This window comes from Trachemys scripta, chromosome 19, assembly GCF_013100865.1.
Source record: "Trachemys scripta elegans isolate TJP31775 chromosome 19, CAS_Tse_1.0, whole genome shotgun sequence".
Classification (NCBI taxonomy): domain Eukaryota; kingdom Metazoa; phylum Chordata; order Testudines; family Emydidae; genus Trachemys; species Trachemys scripta.
This window is the reverse complement of record NC_048316.1, coordinates 12,760,462-12,783,274: the sequence shown is the minus strand read 5'-3', so window position 1 is coordinate 12,783,274 and position 22,813 is coordinate 12,760,462. Positions and strand designations below refer to the sequence as shown.

The 22,813-nt window shown below is 39.9% G+C and overlaps 1 protein-coding gene across 8 annotated transcripts in view; it reads right to left on the bottom strand.

Moving 5' to 3' along the window:
• VPS13D (vacuolar protein sorting 13 homolog D) overlaps positions 1-22,813 on the bottom strand; it is a 195,243-nt gene that overhangs the window by 2,371 nt on the left and 170,059 nt on the right. For all 8 annotated transcript variants that reach the window (XM_034753528.1, XM_034753531.1, XM_034753534.1 and 5 more), the window contains 2 exons: positions 9,010-9,141; positions 1,745-1,985 (listed from right to left, as the gene is read on the bottom strand). In XM_034753528.1, the coding sequence (XP_034609419.1) occupies positions 1,745-1,985; positions 9,010-9,141 (373 nt within the window). The remainder of the gene's footprint in view (positions 1-1,744; positions 1,986-9,009; positions 9,142-22,813) is intronic.

The following is a 22,813-nucleotide window of genomic DNA, read 5'->3' as shown; positions in this document are numbered from 1 at the left end:
CCCCCCCCCCCCCCCCCCGCCTCACTGGAAAAGCACCAGGTTAAAGATGGATTCCAGTTCAGGTGACATGATCACATGTCACTGCAAGACTTCATTACCCACTTGCCAGCACACACATATATAGGAAGACTCACAGGTAAACACAGCCATCTGCAGACAATGGGAGTCATCAAGATGCCAAACCATCATTAATGGCCCCCACACTTTACATAATTACAATAGGCCCTCAGCGTTATATTTTATATTTCTAGTTTTGGATACAAGAGTGGTACATTTATACAAATCGGATGATCACACTCAGTAGATTATAAGCTTTGTAATGATACCTTGCAAGAGACCTTTTGCATGAAGCATATCCCAGTTACGTTATATTCACTTATTACCATATTTTTCTAAAACTATCCCAGTTACATTATATTCACTTATTATCATGTTTTTATAAAACCATATTGACTGCACAACGTCACAACGCAAACTTCAGCTACACGAATAGCGTAGTTGAAGTCGAAGTATTCTATTCGACCTACCCCACTGTGAGGATGGCGGCAAATGGACCGCCGCGACTCCCCCATCGACGCCGCTTACTCCTCCTGATGAGGTGGAGTACGCGCGTCGATTCGGGAATCGATTTATCGCGTCTAGATGAGATGCAGTAAATCGATCCCCGAGAGATCGATTTCTACCTGCCAATCCGGGAGGGTAGTGAAGACGTGCCCCTAGTGTTAAGTAGAAAACTAGAAATTGGGACTCAGTTTCTGTTCCCAGGTGTACCACTTACTCGTCATTTCCCCCTATCTCTAAAGTAGAGATTTCCTTACCTAGCTCAGTGCTGAAGTTGAGTGAATTAATGTTTGTAAAAGGGTTCTGAGATACTCTGAGCAACAGTATTTTAATTATTTACATGGAACTTGGCTCAAAGAGACAGACAGGCAGACAACTACAGATATTAGGTATGCTATTTGCACTGGAGGGAGAGAGATGGGCCATACAAGTACTTTGGGGCCAGTCATTTTACCCCTCCTATCTTTTCTGTCTCTTTTCTATTTAGAATGTAAGTGCTTTGGGGCAGGTACGGGACACTGATCTCTGCTCACGTCTCTAGGTGCTACCATAATACTTACATCAGTAACTCCAGTTAGATTAGAACTGAGAGCTCTGCTATTTTTGATCTGTCTACATTACAAAGATTAATTTTTACTATACACATGGAATAAATATCATGAGATTGGAGAGAATATTTTGCTACTACAAGTTGAGGAAGAGCAGACAACACTGTAAAACAGCGTGATGGATATTCCATTAAACAAAGGAATACTGGGTCAGGCTTCTGAAAAAAATTTTTTTTTTTAATTAGATTCCACCCTTAGTAATATCATTCTGGGTAATGCCCCGTCTATCATTCTGATTGGATTTCTTGTCTAGGGAAGTGGAACACAGTCTCCATATCTGTCAGTGATACCTTCCCTTATTCAGGGAGCTGCTGGATTTGCCTTGATCTTTCTCTCTTGAGCTTAAAGAACAAAAGTACCGCGATCACTTCTGCACCCAGGTCTCCCTCACAGATGGGCAAAACACCATAAAAAAAAAAAGACTACAGTGTCTACTTTCACTGCCGGTTGAATGACATTTTCATAATTAAATGGCATAGAAGATGGTATACCAATGATGACAAAGTATTTGACTATTGCAATATAGAAAGCAAAAAAACATAATATGAATAGAAGAGTAAGTGCTGGGTCCTCACCATAGGTTTCTGCTGTGATGGGCCTGGTATTGCTACACCGCTACTTGTATTCACAGCTTTCTTTGTCAGCTGTACATAGACCTTCCCGTGGTCCTTTGAAATGAGGCAGTGGTAGAGATGATCGTATTTGACTTCCAAGAAGATGGCCTCTCTGTCGACATAATCCCCACTCTTCAGGAAATAAACAGCTTTGGATGAAATAAGAACACAATAGCTGTCTGTGTTCTCCACCGCTATGAAACTGCAAAAACCAGAAAGATAAGTCCGTGGTGTTTTACATCATCTTATTTGTAAAACACAGTTGGGAGGGAGACTATTCTGTTCTTGTACTTGCTACTCCCTGTGTGACCTCTGAAAACCTACCAGGAAAATGAACTGCAGCAGAGATAGTTCTGTGACCTTAGGATGCAAATGTTTTTTTATCAGTTCATCAAAAATAAACATGCCCCAAACAGTCACGCTGGCACAATAAGCGTAATATTAATATTAAAGTGCCCGTTTTGTAGCCTTTCTAGCTTTGGAGAGGAGGGTTACAAAATAGGCAGAGTTAACTCTAGATCAAACAAAACATCAGGTATACGATAGTCTCACTCAAAACCCAAAGAAAGCATAGCGTTAGAAGTGACAGGGAACAGAAGGATAAGAAAGCAAGGCAGTGAGACTGGAGTGAGCACATAGCATACCAAGTTTTACTGCCGTAACTCTGTTGGTTAGGGGTGTGATTTTTTTTATATTTATGTCAGTAGGAGAGGACTAAGAAGAGAGGAAAGGGTAGAGATGCAATCACCCCATGACATAGGTAGCTGGGAGCATTCTGTTAATAAATATCGTTTAGTGGGGGGTTCGACTGAGTCACTACCCTACCTTTCAAACCACACAAGAAATTTCCCCAGCATGGAGACGTGGTGGTTTGTTCGTTTGTTTGTTTAAAGCCAATTTTATTGCTGACAAATTCTTTAAATTGAAATTGTTTGTAAATCTACTCTGATGAAAGGTGTGTTGGAATGTATTAATGAAACCGCACAACGGTCTCTCATGATACTTTACAAACTACAGTGTTTCACTTTCCTTTCTTCAAAACAAACAAACAAAAACAAAAACAACATTAAACTGCTGCCTGACCAGTAGCTAGAGAAGAGAAATTAGCTGTTTAACATTGGGGGTGAAAGGTTAAGCAGTAAGCAGGAGGGTTTCCCAGAGAGATTAGTTAGTTTGAGTGATGAATATGGGAGGGAGTATAGGGGGAATGAAGGAGATTTAGAGAATTATACTGTCTGAAAAGATCAACGTAAAAACAATGACAATTCAAAAGTGAAATATTTTATATACACACACAACATTTCGAGCCACCAAACAAGCCTGAACACTAATGGGATATTTTACAAATTTAAATATGTATTTAGTTTCTCTATTCACACTATTAAATGAGAGTGCTAAATGAAATTTTTAGTGTTATTCCTGCATTGTCAGTAATTCACTAGTGTAGGAAACATGCCTGCAGGAAGGAGATACTACTCCTTTAGATCAATTATTAGGCAGTTTGAAAATTATTATGCATAGCAACAATTAACATTCTCACTCGGTTATTTTTAAATCTCCCTCCTCCAAATGGTTACAACTTGAGAGGCCTATTGCAATTTTTCAGAGATGATGTTGTTATTCAAATGAAACTGACAACTTTGTGTTACCTGTCCTATTCTCCTTACCAACTAAGTGTTCTCTGCAGGCACTGTTTCTGCAGATCCACACTGTGTGCCAACATGTGACAACCACAGCATGAGCCTGCTGATGTGATGTCTCAAAGATGAGCAGATGATAAGAACATAAGAATGGCCCCGTCCATCCAGCCCAGTATCCTGTCTGCCGACAGTGGCCAATACCAGATGCCCCAGAGGGAGTGAAACTAACAGGTAATGATCAAGTGATCTCTCTCCTGCCATCCATCTCCACCCTCTGACAAACAGAGGCTAGGGATATCATTCCTTTACCATCCTGGCTAATAGCCATTAATGGAGTTAACCTCCTCGAATTTATCTAGTTCTCTTTTAAACCCTGTTATAGGCCTAGCCTTCACAACCTCCTCAGGCAAAGAGTTCCACAGATTGACTGTGCGCTGTGTGAAGAAGAACTTCCTTTTATTTGTTTTAAACCTGCTGCCCATTAATTTCATTTGGTGGCCCCTAGTTCTTATATTATGGGAATAAGTAAATAACTTTTCCTTATTCACTTTCTCCACACCACTCATGATTTTATATACCTCTATCATATCCCCCCTTAGTCTCCTCTTTTCCAAGCTGAAAAGTCCTAGCCTCTTTAATCTCTCCTCATATGGAACCTATTCCAACCCCTAATCATTTTTAGTTGCCCTTCTCTGAACCTTTTCTAAGGCCGGTATATCTTTTTTGAGATGAGGAGATGTACGCAGTATTCAAGATGTGGGCGTACTATGGATTTATATAAGGGCAATAAGATATTTTCCATCTTATTCTCTATCCCTTTTTTAATCATTCCTAACATCCTGTTTGCTTTTCTTGACTGCCACTGCACAGATGTCTTCAGAGAACTATCCACAATGACTCCAAGATCTCTTTCCTGATGGTTGTAGCTAAATTAGCCCCCATCATATTGTATGTACAGTTGGAGTTATTTTTTCCAATGTGCATTACTTTACATTTATCCACATTAAATTTCATTTGCCATTTTGTTGCCCAATCACTTAGTTTTGTGAGATCTTTTTGAAGTTCTTCACAGTCTGCTTTGGTCTTAACTATCTTGAGCAGTTTAGTATCATCTGCAGACTTTGCCACCTCACGGTTTACCCCTTTCTCCAGATCATTTATGAATAAGTTGAATAGGCTTGGTCCTAGGACTGACCCTTGGGGAACACCACTAGTTACCCCTCTCCATTCTGAAAATTTACCATTTATTCCTACCCTTTGTTCCCTGTCTTTTAACTAGTTCTCAATCCATTGCAGGACAGGATCCACACCTCTTGCCATTACTGGCAGTGGCAGGAAGATGCAGAGAAACTCACTGTCGCATGTTCTTGGAAGTTCTTCTTTCACAGACTGTTCAGTGTAAGGAGAGAAATACCAAAGGGGTTGGAGGGCACAGCCAGTGGAAGGAGTTCCTGAATTTCTGATAAATGTTATTGGTAGAACTGGGTGGAAATTTTTGTACGGAAAATGCCAATTCATTGGAATTGAAACGTTCCGCAGGAACATGTCGATTTTGATGACATTCCAGTAGAAACCAGGCAGGTTTCTCATGGAACCCTGCCTGCTACTCAGGTTTTGAAACCTGGTTGCTGGTACCTCAGCAGCCTGTTGGGGAACCAGAACTCCCAGCTCCTTGTCAACTTGGACTGACAAGGAGCCAAGAACCTGGAAGTCCTTGGCACCCAAGCTTGCTGGCAGCCCGAGCTCCCATGGTCCCTAGCTCTGGGACAATCTGCTGGGCAAACTCTGGCTCCTTAGCCGCTCACCTGGCAGGCTGCCACAGACAGCCAGGGACCGAGGTGGCTGATTCCCAGCCTGGCTGGCTCCCCAGCGATGCCCTCCTGGTGTCCAAGGAGTCAGGCAGCCGTTCTGGGAAACATTTTGAGAATTTTTTTTTTCCTACTATGAAGTGAAAAACATTTCAAAATTTCAAAATCTTTCATGGAACAGAAAATCCAGTTACTAATCAGCTTTAGTTATTTGCTGCGAAACTTTCATCAGGTCCACCATTTGAGAAGCATTTTGCACAATATACCAATCTACATCTGACCGAACCACTGGTTATCAAAGAGGATTTTAATACCAAAACATCCAGCAGGGTCAGTTAATCAGATTTCTCCTCACCCCTCAATAAAATGGCTAGGGCTCCAAACTGCTATGGTAACACAAATAATACCACCATCGGTTTCTGATTGAAAGAATCATGCCAATAATCTTCAACAAATCCTTTCTATTACTAGATTACTCCATGAGAGTTCTTCTGTATTGTACACTTAACTCTTTGTCTTTTCCCCTCATGCCTTTGTGTCTCCTAGTCATGACAATTCATAGAGCTTCTTGTCATTGTAAACCCAGATGTTATGATTAAGGAGAAGTCTCGCCACACCTTGTCTTTAGGGTTTTTCTTTCTTTTTTTTTTTTTTTTGATTTAAAAGCTGTTGATGTTTCAAACACTAAGTGCATTAGTTACCATATGTATCTATTCTACTGTTTAGACTACAGGTGTGCCATTTAGCAGATAGGTAAAAACCTTTGAAACTAGTCTGATTAATATATAGATTGTCAAATTAAATCCATCTTGCTTTAGTTCTATGTAATATGTACATAGGCCATTGTATTCCTAACACTCTTTGCTTGACAAACTTTTTTTTTTTTTTTTTTTTTTTAATTCAACCAGCTCCTCTGATCTAGTGCCTCTCAATTCAGTTATGAAATAAAATGACCATACTGTCAGTTTATATGTTGCTGTTCCCAGAACCTGACTGATAAAATTCTTCTAAGAGGCTTGTTTAACTTACTATTTCTAGTTAACAATCCCAACTTTCATTTATCTGCTATACTACTATACCAGTGGTGGGTGCCCGTGGACAGTCAGTGTAAACAAACTGTCTCATGGCCCGCCAGCAGATTACGCTTGTGGGCCGCAGGTTGCCCACCACTGTACTATACTGTTCAACAGCAGTAGCTCTCACAGCCTTAGATGTTTAAATCTTTACCATATATCATTTTTAAGAGGACATTACAGCTAAGACAGTAGAGTTGTTACATAATTTTCTGAGAAGCGTGATGGGAATTTTAAGTTGATACTAGAGACTTAAACAAATACTAGAGCCTGGCAGAATACTAATTTCTCCTCACAACACACCACTGTGACAAAACAGGTACTATATTTTATACCCATTTTAGAGACAGGTAAACTGAGGCACAGTGAGGTGCTCTGGTTTCAGTCAGAACTTTCCAAAAATGTGGTCCCCACAGAATTTACTGGCCAAATGGTTCTGGTTTTCCTTGTTCCCAGCTGCTAAACTGCATTAAAAGAAGCTAATAGACACACAAATTCATAGTATTATTATTCTATATAAGAAATTGCCACAGGGAAGTTATGAAATTTCAGATGGGAAAGGAGGTGGTCTGTGTAATTGCAAAGGCATGGGGAGATAATCATGGGACAACCTCTGTTAAAATGTGGCCCATCTGATGAGAAACTATTATATCATTATTTCTACTATATATAGAAAGCTACACAATTACATAGAATGCTAATACCATATTCTGACTGACAAGGATTTACTTCATTTTATCAGTTTCTCTTGATCAATTAAAGTCACATTCCATAAATCAAATTATTTTACAGAAGGAAAAAAATCCCACCAAATGGCAAGACTATTGTCTAAACTAAAGCAAACAGACAATAAAAGGAAATTATTTTTTCTTGCTGTAGTTTACGGAATATTTAAGCCCCGATCTTCAAATGTGCTCAGCATAAGGCGCTCCCTTGAGTTCGTTGATGTTCTCAGGCCCAGCGCTTTAGAAAAATCGGACGATTAATTTCTATGATGCTTTTTACAACAGGCCAGATTTAATCTTTATCGATTTTTCTACAAGGTGTCAGGGATGTATTTTGAGGAACAGAGGTATGAAAACCAAGGGCAGTGATTTCCTGGTGAAGCACTGACATTTTAGCAAATTTGTAGTTAAACCTTACAATACGTTCTAAGTTTGAGTCACACATCATTACTCATTTTCTTTTGCCAACAACATACATCCTCTCCTCTGTGCTTAAAGTTTCAACAGAAGAGCTGAAAACTAAGACAGTTTTGTTTTTTTCTATATTCCTACATTTCTAGGATTTTAAAAAAATCAAATTAATAAAAGAAAATGAAAAATTAAATGAAACATGATCCAGTAGAACAAAGTAGAAGCAACCAGATCTCTGGAGAATTCATGGGGGCTTTAACTACATCAGGAAGTAATTACACAATATTTTCCAGAAGTGAAACAGTGAGCCTAACTGGAAAAAAATGTGGAAACATTTAGTTAGAACAGTAGAGCAAGGTATTATACCCCCCCTTTTATGGATTAAACTTTGAAGGAAAATATGCAAATAATCAGGTCTTTAAATCTGTTTTGAATTACAATACTAGGATAAAAGTCAGAGGCACAATTTTGTACTGGTTTTCCATGACAAGAGATACCGTTTTCTTGTTGAGTGATATTCCTGTTGGTGAAAGTCACAGTGAATGAACAATACAACAGCTGAAATTGTGTTAGACATTTTTGTTAATTTCACTGATGTACTTACTCATTTAGTAGCGCGCTCGCGCACACCCCCCCACCTTCCCCCCTTTCCTCACTCATCAAAGTCTTATTTGGAAAATCTATATCAAAATTTAAATCTATCTTAGAGCTCAAGTTTTTCCCAATTTTCCCCCAGCAGAAGCCAGATTATGGCCCCTGACAGTGAAAAATCTGTCCACGCAGTCCATGTGTGTTTCACAGCCACTGAAACAACAGAACTTCCCACGAGAGACACAGTGATCACTAGTGCACAACCAACAAGAAAACCCTGGTGTGTGCACAGCTGCTGGAGAGCAGCTGTCAAATCTCTTAGACCCCCAACTTGAATAGTAGTAGGGAGAAAGCAAAAATGGAGAGGGCAGGGAAGGCCATGGTGCCACCAAATTAGATACACTGAGGCACAAGGCTAGATGTCAAGTGATATAATTTCTCTATAACCTCACCTTCTTGGAAAATGTTACTGTTTTATTCTTTCAAAGCAAAATGAGAGTAATGAGACTGATAACATGCAGTTAAACAAGACTGCTACATCATTTAGAAACCTAACTGCTCAGATTCCTTCTTTCGTAAATGTTGGGGGAGAGACTGACCATGTAATTCAGACTGGGCATCAAGAGACAAGGGTTCTAATCTTGGCTCTGCAATAGCCTGAGAGACACACCTTGGACTAATTACTTAATATCTTATTGCCTCAATTTTCCTTATCTGTGCATCAGAGATAATGACAATGAGCTAACTTATAAGGGTTTTGTGAGGCTACATCAAATGATATTTGTAAAACATGTGAACACACTTGGAAGGGAGGGGATGATGGAAGTTCTCAAGCACCAAAAATATCCTCCAGTACATCAAAAACAAGAGAAATAGGTGACGTGGATAAGAAAAGCGTTTAGTGGCTATCACAAAGACACAATGTATTTTCATACACTGATTCTATTGCAACACAGCAGTTGCTGGGTTATTACTTACAACTCATCTTGGATGTTGTCTGTCAGCTTGAATAGCTGCTCTTGTCCTTCTGCCTGGCTTTCTGAATACCGGGGCAATAGCCCTTGAGGGCCTCTACAACAGCGTGGCTTCCTCACTCTCTCAGCCTGCGTCCTACAAACAAAACACACATTAACTGATTTAACGCGACTTTTAAGTTTCCCTTGGAAACTTTACTCAATATAAGAAGTCATATTGTAAGCAAGGTTTGGCATGAAAAAGCCATTAAGTTTTTAGATCTCTGTTGGTATCTGCTTCATATAAATATAATAATATTTTATCTGGGGGTCTCTCTAGTAGACACAGATCTATATGCTTCTTTTTGCTATTTTCCACTGAAATCTGGTCTGAAATTGAAAAAAAGGCAGGTGAAATTGATGTGGAAAAGCACTGTGAAGCACAATGGCCTACAAATTTTTAATAAAAATATGTATTAATACATAAAGGTTTTTACCCTTTTTTCCAGAAACAGGAATCCACATGTAGTGTATCCAGACAGTTATTGTATTTGTTGGAGAAGGTTGCATGTTGATGGACAAGATGGCAATAGGTTGAAAAGTAAGACACCCACAAGTACTCTGCACATGTTAATGCTCTACCCACTGGTATCTGTATCAGCACTATAGTGTATCTATCTTTATTTTAAAAAAATCCTGAATGCTTTTAAAACTTGGGACACTACCAACATGTGCAGAATTGTGCTGCAGGATACCCACCCCTGCCTCATTCTTTGCCTCCTCCCAATCCCACCACTTTGAGATTGCTGCCTGCTGTTGAGATCTTTCTTTCAAGCTAGTACTATTAATTTTTCAAGAGGCTACTTATAGCCGAATGCAGTATTTTTGATTATTGAACCCTACTTCCCCTCTTAATGTTCTCTACAGACACTGCTGAATGAACTGCTGTTGTCCTTTTGATCTAACGAGGGGGAAAATCCCACATAACAACTAGTTTACTTCTTAAACTGCTTGGCAACAGCACACAAGAGTACTTGCCCTCTAAGTTTTGCTTCTTGCAGATGTTTTCTCTGGAGTCTTGTTACTTTTTTAGTGCTTTTCCTTTTCATCAACCCTATCCCTATATACACACATACACGAACACACTTTTCAACTCTGCTTTCCTCTGAGTTTTTGGCATCCCTGCCTACTAACTCTAATCATGGCAAACTATATTATTTTTACTGCCTCTACTCTTCTTGGCTACAGCTACTAGTAAAAGTCATCTTCTATACGTCCCTCATGTGCTGCCTTTAACTTGAGTCACGGCTTTATTTGCCATAACTGTTTACTTATTGAGTCACTTATTGTGACTAAATTCACTTTAAGCACTTTGACGATTGCTGCTTCCTGTGGCTTTATTTTCTTGTAGCCTCTGTGGCATGGTATCATTCAGCTGGCTCAGTGGAAGTAAGAAATGGAACCCTCCCTTTCCCGATCCCTTGGAATGCAGAGAACAGGCTACTATCATAAATGCCATTGGCTCTTTTAGCAGGCTTTGTTTGTTTATTTTTACCTCTGATCTATTTGTTTAAGTCTGCACCTGAAATGCAGGAATAAGATGTGCTGGTAAGGAGAGGATAGATGTCAGATGTGTAGGATGTACTATTCAAACGTCTGAATTAGCATACAAAATGGCAACCTGCAATGCCTCAAAGGCCACAACCGTGATCCTTAAAAATTTCCAGTGTTGCCTCTACAACCAGCCGACATTTCCACAGTTTTGTTATTAGTAGCTGTCTAAAAACGTTGCTATATCTAATTTACCTAGGAATTGCTGTGCTGTATGTTGTTTAGAAACCTGTAGATAACTAGTGCCCAGCAATGGTCTTTCTTGCACTGGAGAAAAAAGATAAAATATCCCCCCTTGTGCTGCTGTTGGAGGTGGTGCAAGGATGAATTACAAAGGTGTAAAGTAATAAAACAGCATTTCATAAGGGACAGACAGGTACTTAGAAGTAAAACTAGACAGCACTTTAATCCATTTATCAAAATTCTTGCATGCTCCTATTTCCAGGCAGCTGGAACTGTGAAGAAGGCTAGTTTGTAACCAAAGAACTTAAATAAATAAAGGTTAAAGCAGAAATCACGACATATCCATCAGCTTCTCAGAACATTTTACTTGTGAACCTTGTGTGAATTTTCCTTCTCTCCCTGCACCACGTTCTCGACAGCTTTAAAGACCCAACTCTTCCACCCTGCACCCACACACTTACAGCAGTTTTCACAACTTTACAAAACAAAATGAATTGTTGAATATGAAAGAAGGGATTAGAGATTACAAAACAGGTACAAACTGGTTATTGGCTTCTTATTTTATCTGCTTCCCAAGTTTGCGCAATCTCTCTCATCCTTCCAGGGACTTACAACTGCAAAAATTCAGATCAAGAAAAGAATCCACAGCCCTAAAAGAAGTAGTTAAGCCAACCTAAGCCAGACAGCACTAGGTCAAGAGAAGAATTCTTCCATCGCTGTAGTAAGGGCTTGTCTACACTTGAAACGCTATAGCTGCACCACTGTAGCACTTTGGTGTAGAGACACGGCCAATGCTGATAGGAGGAGTTCTCCTGCTAGCGAAGGTCCCTGAGAGTTTGGTTGCTAGGTTGACAGGAGATTTCTTCCTTTGCCTAGCACTGTCTATATCAGGGGGATAGGTCAGTTTAACTACACACCCTGCAGTGATGTAGCTAGGTCAACCTAACTTTTTAGTGTAAACCAGGCAGAAGTGTCTACACTGAACTGCTGCAATTGTGCTGTTGTAGCGTTTCTAGTGTAGACATACCCTCTACCAACAACATTTGTTTTTCAGCCTCTCCTGCCATGTTGCCACACAGCTTTTGATTTTGGCGAATGAAAAATCACTTCTCTAGATAAAAAACTAAGAAGCAGTATCACCAAGTGGACTGAGTAGGGAACTAGGAGACAACACATAAAATCTAATCTTGGCTCTGCCACAAACTCACTGTGTGATCTTGGACCGAACACACTGTAGACACTCTTCCATGTCTTATTTCCCTATCTGAGAACACATGATACTTCTACCTGTCCATACTTATCTTACATAACTTTCAGAGGACTGATTGTAGAGCATTTTTAAGATGTAAATGCTATATAAGAGCTAATTATTCCAACCACCCCTCTGTTTGCCAGAAGCTGGGAATGGGCGACAGGGGATGGATCACTTGATGATTACCTGTTCTGTTCATTTCCTCTGGGGCACCTGGCACTGGCCATTGCCGGAAGACAGGACACTGGGCTAGATGGACCCTTGATCTGACCCAGTAGGGCCATTCTTATGTTCTTTAGAAGCTGAAAACTAGTATATGACAGAGTGATGACCTTTACTTCACCCTGAACCTATCGAAAAAGAACCCGTTTGCCAGTTTAAGTTCATATATATCTCCAGCATATAGATCACTAAAAATTATATTAATATGCACATTTAAATCAGAAATGGTCTGTGAGGATTTAGGGCTGCATGGTACAAGATATTTACTGCAGGTCTGACCATGTATTTATTGATATAAATTTACAGAAAACTAAGAGAAGTGAAATAAAATGTTTGAAGCAAACAGTAATTTTTCATCAATAGCATCTATTCACAACCTAAACTGCTTAAACAAAGATTTTAATTTACTGAAGAATTACTTAAAGAGCCTAGTATGAGAGGGTAAAATTGGTGGAGAATTTCAAAAAAGTGTCATATATGTAGACAGTTAAGACAATGTAGAAGGAAGTGAAAGGGGAAGAACTGTGGTCAAGTGGTTAGAACAGGACACTAGGAATCCTGGGTTCTAGTCCCATCTCGGCTACTGGGTCACTCTGTGATCTTGGCCATGTCACTTAACTTCTGTCCCTCAGTTTTCCCATAGGTAGAACAGGAATAATAAAACTTCATAGGGGTATAGTTGGCTTAATTGTTAAGTACTTCTAGATCTGTGGATGAAGTCTATGTGTGAGATGTGCAAATCACTACCAATTTCTACAATTATAATGCAATACTAAATAAAATGTGTGTTTTTCTTAATGAAAATGCAAAATGTTTGAAGGCTATAGAACATACTTCCACAATAGGAAGCAGAGTTCCACCTTCACTATCTTTCCGTCTTGCTGTTTGTCCCACCTCTTTGTCACACACACTCCTCAAAGAAAAAGCAGGGTGCCTTAATAGCCCACATTTAAAAGAGCAGAACAACAGAGAAATTATTGTTTCTTGGCAGCCCTCACTGCCTCTCAAATCTTTCTGCAGCACCTAGAGACTGTAGCGACAAGTGATTCAGAAATGCTTATGTAGTGACAGATTTAAGGAGTGACTGGCTTACTCTTAACAAAAGGTTTAAACTATTTAAGCTACAGGTCAATAATTAACTTTTCAATGAAAGACTGTTCCATTATGCATTCAGGAAAGTGAAATGAATAATGGATCATTAATCCACCTGCCCTGGAATGGGCAACAAAGCAGCCAATCATTTTCAATATAAAATATTCTTCCAGTAACACTCCATCATGTCATTTTTAACTAATATTTTGTCAACTTCTCTTCTGTAGCACAGTGTCTGGAGGCATCTGAAAGGTGGCATGTGAGAATGCTGTGGGAAGTGGAAAGAATAGGGCCTTCTAATCACAACTATTCTGCAGAAATCAGGACATCAGAGAGTGCTGGTTTCCAATGACTGGCCTAGGAGCAGGTCTGAGAAACAGAAGAAAAGTGCTAGGCATTGCAATGTGTTTTCTGAAAGACTCTTGGCAATTTATGAGTTAGTCTGGAAGAAATTAGGAGTACAGTGTGTCTACTAAACTGATTTATTTACTGTTCCTCATTGCTTTTTTGGTGCTAAGATGTTCAACCTGGTGATAAAAGGTAATTCTCCTCTTGGTGATAAGGTCAGCTGCCTTTTCATTAAGTGCCACTAATATTAACACCAATTGTGTTGACTGTCTTAGTCCATCAGCCCTGGGCAAACTGGTTTGCTTGGTCTGGACAGTTAAAAACATTCCTCACTACTTGGGTTGGTTTTTTTTTTTTTTAAATCTACAATTTGTTCTGCTGTCTCAAGTTACGTTCTGTAAATAAAAAGCACCAATGATGAAATACAAAAAACTGAAAATCTATAGAGCAGAATGAACGGTGGTGTGCCCACATCTGTGTTCCATTAAACATGCACTCAACAGATTTGCTGATTCTTTTTTAATAAGCACACAAAGGCAATACAAGAGAGAAATGCCCTTATGTCTACTAGTCACAGCAGGAAAGAGTGCTGCTCAATGGAGACCGAAAGATTGTGAATGGTGTCAGAAGGTTGAGGCGCATAGTACAGTGCTTCACTGTTCAGACAAAGCATGACACTTGAGATTCTTATTTCAATTTGTTATACGCATGTTTAAAAACCGTAAGGCTTTTATTATTGTAGCTGTGTTAATTGGTTGTCTTCTGCTATACAATCTGCAGGGCTTTTTTTTTGTGAGTCAGCCAAAATGGCTTCACGTTTTTTTAAAAAGGTTTAGTAAGCAAATCGATCAGTGACTGTAGCAAGGCACTCACATATCTCACTGGTGAGGGCTATTTAAGAACTTGGTGAAAAAGAGCATAGCTTGGTTTACAGCATATCTAATGGGTTGCACCTTTCCATTTCCTCATCACCCAATCAAGAGTTGTTATTCAAAGTATCACAGTAGTTGTAAGAAAATCAAATTCCATCTCTTTCCATTGTAAGAAGGAAACAGACCATTGCATTGTAAGTTGTGGTCTTGCTAAGAAACAAAAGCTCGTGAGATTTTCATAATCTGTCTTCCTGGTAAGAAAGCTGCCACTCTTGTCACGTGTTGTCCCATTTAAAAGCAGTTAAACACATTTTTAAATCAACAGATCATAAGCTTTTCCTCGGTATACAGAAATATCCTGATCTGTTCAATAGTTTTTTCTTTTTTTTCTTTTTCTAAAAGGATTTCCGTGAATAACCCAGGAACTAAGTTTATTTGCAAGATTTAAAGAGATCCATGTTCTCAGATTACTAGTTTCACTGATTTTAACAACATTTGTGACTTAGTGTCTGCAATGACACAAATTCTGCATATTTAAGCACTGTGTACAGTACTTAAGATGCTATTGCATCAAGTGCTTTGCAAGAAGACAAATCAGCTTTTCAAGTATTTTCAAGACAACAGTTCCTCTTGGAGGACATATCAATTTTACACATTTCCAGAGGACTTCACTGCAATTCTCAAATGAATGCATTAAAATCATTAAGGTGAAAATCAGTTAGCTCAACAGATAAATGGATAAACAAATATGATTGCTTACAAGGACTATATGTTTCAGAGTAGCAGCTGTGTGAAGATTAAATTCACTAGAATTGTTTCTGTTTTGGGGGGTTGCCTCTGCCAATTTATATCGGAAAGGGATAAGGTAAGAGGCAGATTATCTTGTTTTCAATCTTACCAGTCAGATTTCCAAGCACACTTTCTCTCGCTCTTCATCATAAAGTGGCTTAAAGCCCAGATACCTCTGTGCTGGGCTCTACTCGTGCCTTACCCGCCAGGCCCTTAACGGAATTGTGCATGCAATAGTACGTAATGCAGTTTGGAGCCATTCAAATCCCAAATATGATCTGAGACACTCTAGGATTTGGAACATGCTGCTGTATGCAGAATTTGATCCACAGTCAGAAGAGGATGGCACACCACCAAACCCAGCACACAGGGGCAGTTAGCCACAAACTCATCTAGATAAACTGCTCTGGAAGTTACAGAAAGTTAGGAATGGATATTCCACTAAACTCTACCCATCCTCCCTATTACCAAACCCTTCCCCGCAACACCTAGAACAAGACCCTAGCTCCCTTCCATCTGACAAACAGTCCTACATAAATCAGAGACAAACACCTAAAAACAAATCTCTTTGAAGCCATCAAGCTCTTCAACGCTCCCACCAGTAATAAATTTCCTCAGCCAGATCTATTCCTTGTTGCCAAAACATAACTGCAAGCAACTGTCACCAATGTCAGTGTTAAGAAAGGTGTTTCAGTTTTCCAATGTAACAGCCTAGTCACCGTACCCCATTAAAACAGTAACTTACTGGTGCTGGTAGAGTTAAAGCCCTGTCAATGTTTCCATTGTAAATCCTGTTTTCCACGTTTGTATAAAATTCATCTGTAAGAAGTCTGCTCCAGGCTGTAACTTGGCATGAAAAGTTTCAGCCTGGGAACAATTCTTTTTTCCCTTTAAATAATTATGAAACAACATCAGTTTAAACAAAGGAAATTTGGCAGGTAATCTGTCCATGAAACAATTCAATCACTGCTGGTGTTTTGAAGAAAGAGAACATTAAATTTGTTGATCTACTTAACTGTGGAAAGAGTTTGGTGCACGTAACATATTAAGTACTTTTTCTAAAGGTGTTTTACGGTGTTTACAAAACAGAGGAGGATAAGAGAAGGAAGACTACTGCAACTTTTCTCTTAAAATATGCAGTGATTAGAGGCAGTGACTGCATAGTGGTCTGAGCACAAGACTGGAAGCTGTGATGCTAACGCCATCAGTAGCCTTGGGCAAGTCACTTTACCTCCATGTCTCTTATTTTCACGATCCATAAAATGGGGACAATTTCTTACTTCCATCCCAGATGGTGTTGGATGAATGAAATGTATAAAGCACCCCGAAAAGTGCTGAACTGATGGAAGCTAGAATTGTTTGGCTGCTAAAAAAAACTTTTATATAGGCAGTAACAACTTGTTAAAATGTTCGTCAAGGCTTCATTCAGATGCGAGATGATGAAAGGTTGGACAAGAGTTTTAGCTGTGTATGTGTGGATAAGAAAAGCTGTATTTTAGGGCACATCTAAATGACAAGTTAGCGTGTGGCAAGCTGGGGTGTAAATCGACTGTGCTCCAACATGCCACACACACACTGCTGCTGTGCACCAAAAGTTCCCTAGTGCGCGCTGACCTACTGCAGTTTGAAACAGCAGGACGCAAAGTGCACTAGGAATCTTTTCCTGTGCAGCAATAGGGTCTACATGGGCTGGCAGCGTGCTGCACGCTGGAATGCTGTAGATTTACACACACACACACACACACACACAGCTTACTGTGCACTAACTCATCATCTAGACAAGAACTGGCAACATTTAGACATAGCCTGGATGTGAGGGCCTAGAGAGAAGTTCGAGTTAAAGATAACACCCAGGTTACAGGTCTGAGTAACATGCATGATGGTGAATAAGAAAGGAGGTATTGTGGAGGGCTTGGGCTTGATTAGGAGCACTGAATTTGTGTCTGTGAATGAGATTACCCAGAAATGAGGGGCAGAGGGAGAAGAGAAAGGGACTAAGGACAAAGCCCTGTGGAACCCTCCCAGAAAGTTAGAAGAGGATCCTCTGAAGGACATATTGAAGAAGGGATTGGAGAGGTAGGAAAAGAACCGGGAGAGGGCAGAATCATGGAAGCCAAGGAAGGATAAGATTTCAAGAAGAGCATGTTGATGGTATCACAGGCGGCCAACTGGTTAATGAGATTGAAGATGGTATACAGGTTCTGAGCTTTTAGCTAGTAAAAGGTTATTAAAGACCTTGGCAAGCAAGGTTCCAGTGAAGTGCAAGGAGTGCAAGTTGGACTGGAGGGGGTCTGGAGAAGAGAAACTCAGAGAGAAAGAATCAATATCTTGACAACTGTGGCCAATTTCACGCAGGCCTACTCTAATTTAAAGCTCCTGACTGGATGCGACTGTTCTGATAAAGTTCGTGTTAAATGTTTAAAGGTCGGTTACAGCTGCCACCTGTCCAATTTTGGTGTCAGGGGGTGCAAACCCCAAACAAGGAGGACAGAAGATGATTATATGAACTCCTGCAAACAAACTGATGAGTTGTCACAGCTCTACAATGTAACTCATTCACCAGTTCAGGGTCACAGATGCCTTTAAAGTGTGTTACAAATGCACATGAAATCCAATGTTGGATTTGGCAATAGAATATCTGAGTGAACTGAAAAAACGGGTAAAATCACATGCAGCCAGACAGCTCTCTACTGACTGCACACTGAAGGAGATTCACATGTGTTGTTTATTCCAGCAAATGCATGGAATGCATTGCACTTGTGAAATGTGCTCCCAATATGCTCGTTTCAGGCAAAAACATGCCAGGTAAACAGCGCCTAGGACTAAAACCTCCCACTTACAGTCAAATCACTCCTCCTTTGGGGAATCTACTAGCTCAGATGAGGAAGACCTTTATCTGATTCAATATGCTTTTTGGAGGACTGTAGTGTCCTGGGGAAGCAACTGTTTAATATGAAGGCTGCTCTTGCCAGCTCCTCAAAGATGTAGCCATTCCACCACTTATTTTTTATGTGAGATCAGATCGGAAACGAGCCCTGTGTGTTTTAATACAGGGACCAGGTAAAACCTCCTGAATTGACTGAATAAGGGTCAGGTGAATGCACTTAAATTTTGCCTTTATAAATTTAAGGCAGATCCTGAGGGTCAAAATTTCAAAATAGGAAAGCAACAGGTCTGCCCACAGGAATGGAGGTACCTGTGGCACCCACATCAGAACGGATATTTGTACAGTCTAACTAAAACTTGCATTTGCAAACTGAATAACTGTGTGCCTAACTGCCTGGATGCATTTGCAATTACCTAACTCATACCCTATTCATGTACGTGCATACACGCCCTGTCTGAATATTTAGTTCCATGGTATTAGCATAACAATGTCATTTTTAACAGATGTGATATTTTAAAAAAACCTAATAAATGGAAAATATTCTATAGCCTTTATTAGCTTCCAGTTTCAGCCTGGATAGCTGATGTCACAGTAGTTGTTTCATTAGGATATTTTGTAAGATGCTGAAAAACTCTTTCACTCACCCCCGTTTAAAAAAAGTCAGATGGACTTTGACAATTACCTCATTCAAATACATCACTGATTTCTGCTGCCCGAGAAAACTACTCCTCTCCCGCCTTTGACTGGAAAGAGTTGCAGTCTCACTCTTAAATGTTGGTTAAAGCAGATCACACATAGCCCTAATTCTTAGTAGGATGAGTCACTAATGCCAGATAACGCATTGCTATCTTGTATGCAAGTATAAGGCTTTACTTTTAACTCTGAACATTCAAAAAAGGATTAAAACTTATTTGAATAAAATGTGCTGCAGTTGCCTTAGCTAAGATAAAAATCACAAGGCCTGTGCTTCAGGGCACAAGCTGATAACCTGAAGCCAGAGAAATCCCACTCCATAGCACAGTATTTCACAATTAGGTACAATGTGGGAATACTGCACCTTACTCCTGAAGCTTCTAGAATTGATCGCTTCAGAGGTGGGATGCGGGACTAGCTGGAGAATGTCTTCTGTAGTATGACAATTGCTACAGTGCTCACCGTTAAAAAGTTAGCATATACCAAGAATTGCCACTTTGTAATGACAACTACCATGTGATCACTCAATTACATTAAATAAGAAAACTATTTTGTTGCACAGCTTCATACTTTGGGCAAGCAGAACCTTTTGAGAAAGTAAGCTAACCAACAGGCTTACAACCAGAACACAGGGCTAAATACTAAACTGTATATAATTAAAAGGCCATACAAAATGGATTTCCTCGATAAAGCTGTAACAGTATTTTTCTCCAGACCCTGGTGTACATATTTTTTAAATCTGCTACAGATGATACAGCAATGGGTGCTATACAAAACTCTAAGATACACAAACAGAAAAGGGCAAAGATGTTAAATACGTTGACTGGGACTTTTAAAATTTACAGTTGCAAGGAACACTTTAAATCAACAATACAATAAGGGGCCTTCTACATGTTAGCAGTATGAGGTGGAAAAATTACCTATAAAATATACCAACACTTATACTAGATGATGTTAGATCAGGGTAAGAAATAGCTCCGTCTGTATGAAATAGCCTGCATGGCAACCTAGAAAACAGGAAATATCTCTGAACAAACACTCTCAAAGTTACTTTGGATAAAGAACGACTAAAAAGGAGAGTAGGCTGGGAATTTTTTGAAGGATCAGTTTTACATTTTTTTTTTCAAATCACTTTATAAATCTGCTGTGTATCAGAGATCAGACACTTTTTTTTTTAAAGAAAAAAACTGAAGGTTTACATTTTTAATAGCAATATGACTACTTTGAATGGCAGCAGTATATATTACAAGCAGTGTGAGAGGGTTAAATAGGACAGCCTCAACTCTTTATAAACTTTTGCCCTCTGGATATGTACTCATTGGCTGCCGTACAAGACTTGAGCTGTATTACACGCCTTAACGATATGGTTCAACTGTCGGTCAGGCTCGGGGCCTGGCAATGGGCCAGACCGCAATCAATGGGACACAAACCTCCCCCTTTCAGATCATCACGAAGGCTCATATTATCTCCTTTTTGTCGTGCTGGTTAAATTTATGGAGCAGAACCCCAAAGCTGCATTCCTTGGCTTGGGCCGGCCCACGCGGGCCTCCCTTTGTTTGGTACTGTAAGCAAGGCGTGCTTTGGAGGATTGCAGGGTTGTTAGTTCAGGCACTGACTGTTTGCTCATGACTGAAATGAAAAGAGTTCAATGGAAGGGCAAAAGGACAGCACAAGTGTAAAACCCTATCCCAGCAGGCTCTGGGATCCCATATACGGACTCTGGACTAGCACTGAACATAAAAAGTTGCTGTTCATGACAAAAAGAAAAATCTCATTCTAGGAACTGCTAAACAGACTAACCAGTAAGTTAGCACAATATCTTGCCAAACTGTCACTTAACTTTCACCAAAGCTATATTACTGCACACAGATTAATTTGAATAATTCAGCATAATATACTAATTAGCATGAAAATTATCTTTGAAGCACTGCTCTAATTTCTTTTTTTAAACATGAACATGAAACCTATGAAGTGCAAACATTGTCACCTGGCTAACACCACATTTAATAGTTTTAAGATGACCAGTTTTAAAGCTATGGAAGAGCTCCAGAGAACCTGATGTGATGATCTTTATGCCTATCTACTCCCAAGGGGAGTTACTTGGGATTTTTTCCTAATGTGGGGAACTCAGGCTCTGTTCAGTTGCATTTACTCCATTCATCTTAATTTCATGATCAATACAAAAAACTAAAAGTTTTATCAAGAGTTAAGCTTGAAAGATTGTTTTAGTGGACTCCAACTAACACCTCAAAAACAATAATACATTTTCTTTACAAAAAACAAACAAACAAACATATAAACTGCCTCCAGCTGGTGCAATATCTGCAAATGAACAGTTAAAGGATTCAGCAAGGTCTCCACATAAAATCCTTTGTTATTTATATTACGTTAGAATGCCAAGTTTCCAAGCGAGATCTGGATCCCTTTGTGCTAGGGGCTGTACATACATTGGCAGACAGGGTTCCTGGTCTGCATGTTCCCTAACCCCATCCATGTCCTCTTTCTGTGCTGTGCACCTCCTTCCATGCTCCCCCAGGTACACTCCACTTCTGATTCCCTGCGCACACACCCATTACGCCACACACTAGTTCCCTGGACCCGCTCTACGTCCATGCTCCCATACATGTGCCCAGGACCCCTGGCACCTCTCATTCCCTTCCATGCCCTGCCATTGTCTTGCCCACCTGACACGTGCTTCCTCCTCTTACCACCTCATTCGGAGACCAGGGAGCATTGCTGCATGCCATCCTTCCACATACTCCAGTCCTGCACTTCCCAAACTCCATGTCCCTTCCTGCTCCTATTCCCCTCTCCGTGTATCATATCGGACTCTTGCTCCATCACATTTCCCTTGGGTTCTTAGCCCTCAATCTCTGGCCCAGGCCAGGAGCTGCTGCAGCAAAGCCTGGAGTTGGACGATGGTCAGTTTGTATTATGGAAGTCCATATACATCCACTGTAGTAGTAGTGGCTTAAACACTGCTCTTTATACACATAAACACAACTCTGCCATCCTTCTCTTCACCCCCAAAGAAAAACAAAGTGAAGACGCACCTCCTTTCAGCAAGTCCAATTAAAAACACACACACACACACACACACACACACACACACACAAATTCTGGGCCAAGACATTTCAGAGATATGTGCAGCTACAGAAATACCAGGAAAACTTTCTAACCAACATAATATTAAAACCTTTTCTGATTTTTACAAATCTGATCAGAGAAATCTCTGCCCAGTGCTTAAAGTCAATTAAAAAATATCCTTTTACATAATTTCAAGTTTCATGTTGAAAATAGCAGAGCTAAAACAGCAGCAAAACACACTACAAATTAAAATCAGGTTATACAAAACATATGCCACTAAGTTCTGCGGATAGTGCATCTAAATCGATAGCTATAATCTTTCTGCATACACTGAACATGAAGGCTAAAAAGTAAACATGGTGGCTTACTATACTGATTACAAGAGGATAATGGGGCTTGGCTTTGCCGTATGCTAAATATTTCCAGAGCTCCAACAGATTTATAGTGGTCTTCTGGTCACTGAGCAGGGGAGAACAAAAAAGAAAGGAAAAGCGTGCCTGGATACTCTCAGATGCTTTTTCAAGTAAAAGCTTTATTATTGTTGGAGTTAAAAGACACTTCCTGATAAGGGACGTGAGGTGTAGGGTACGGAGAAGCCTTTAAGGTGCTCACAACTAACCTCAAGCAAAATAATTCACGTGGAAGTAAATGGAAAAAGAAAAGTGGAAGCTGTAGCTCCAAAGGCTCACACAGAAGCAAAAATGTAAAAAAGAAAAACAGAAGGACTAAAAACTATTAGACATCTGACTATCCCTTTTTAGGGCTTACGGAGACTGTTATAGTTTAAAGTGGC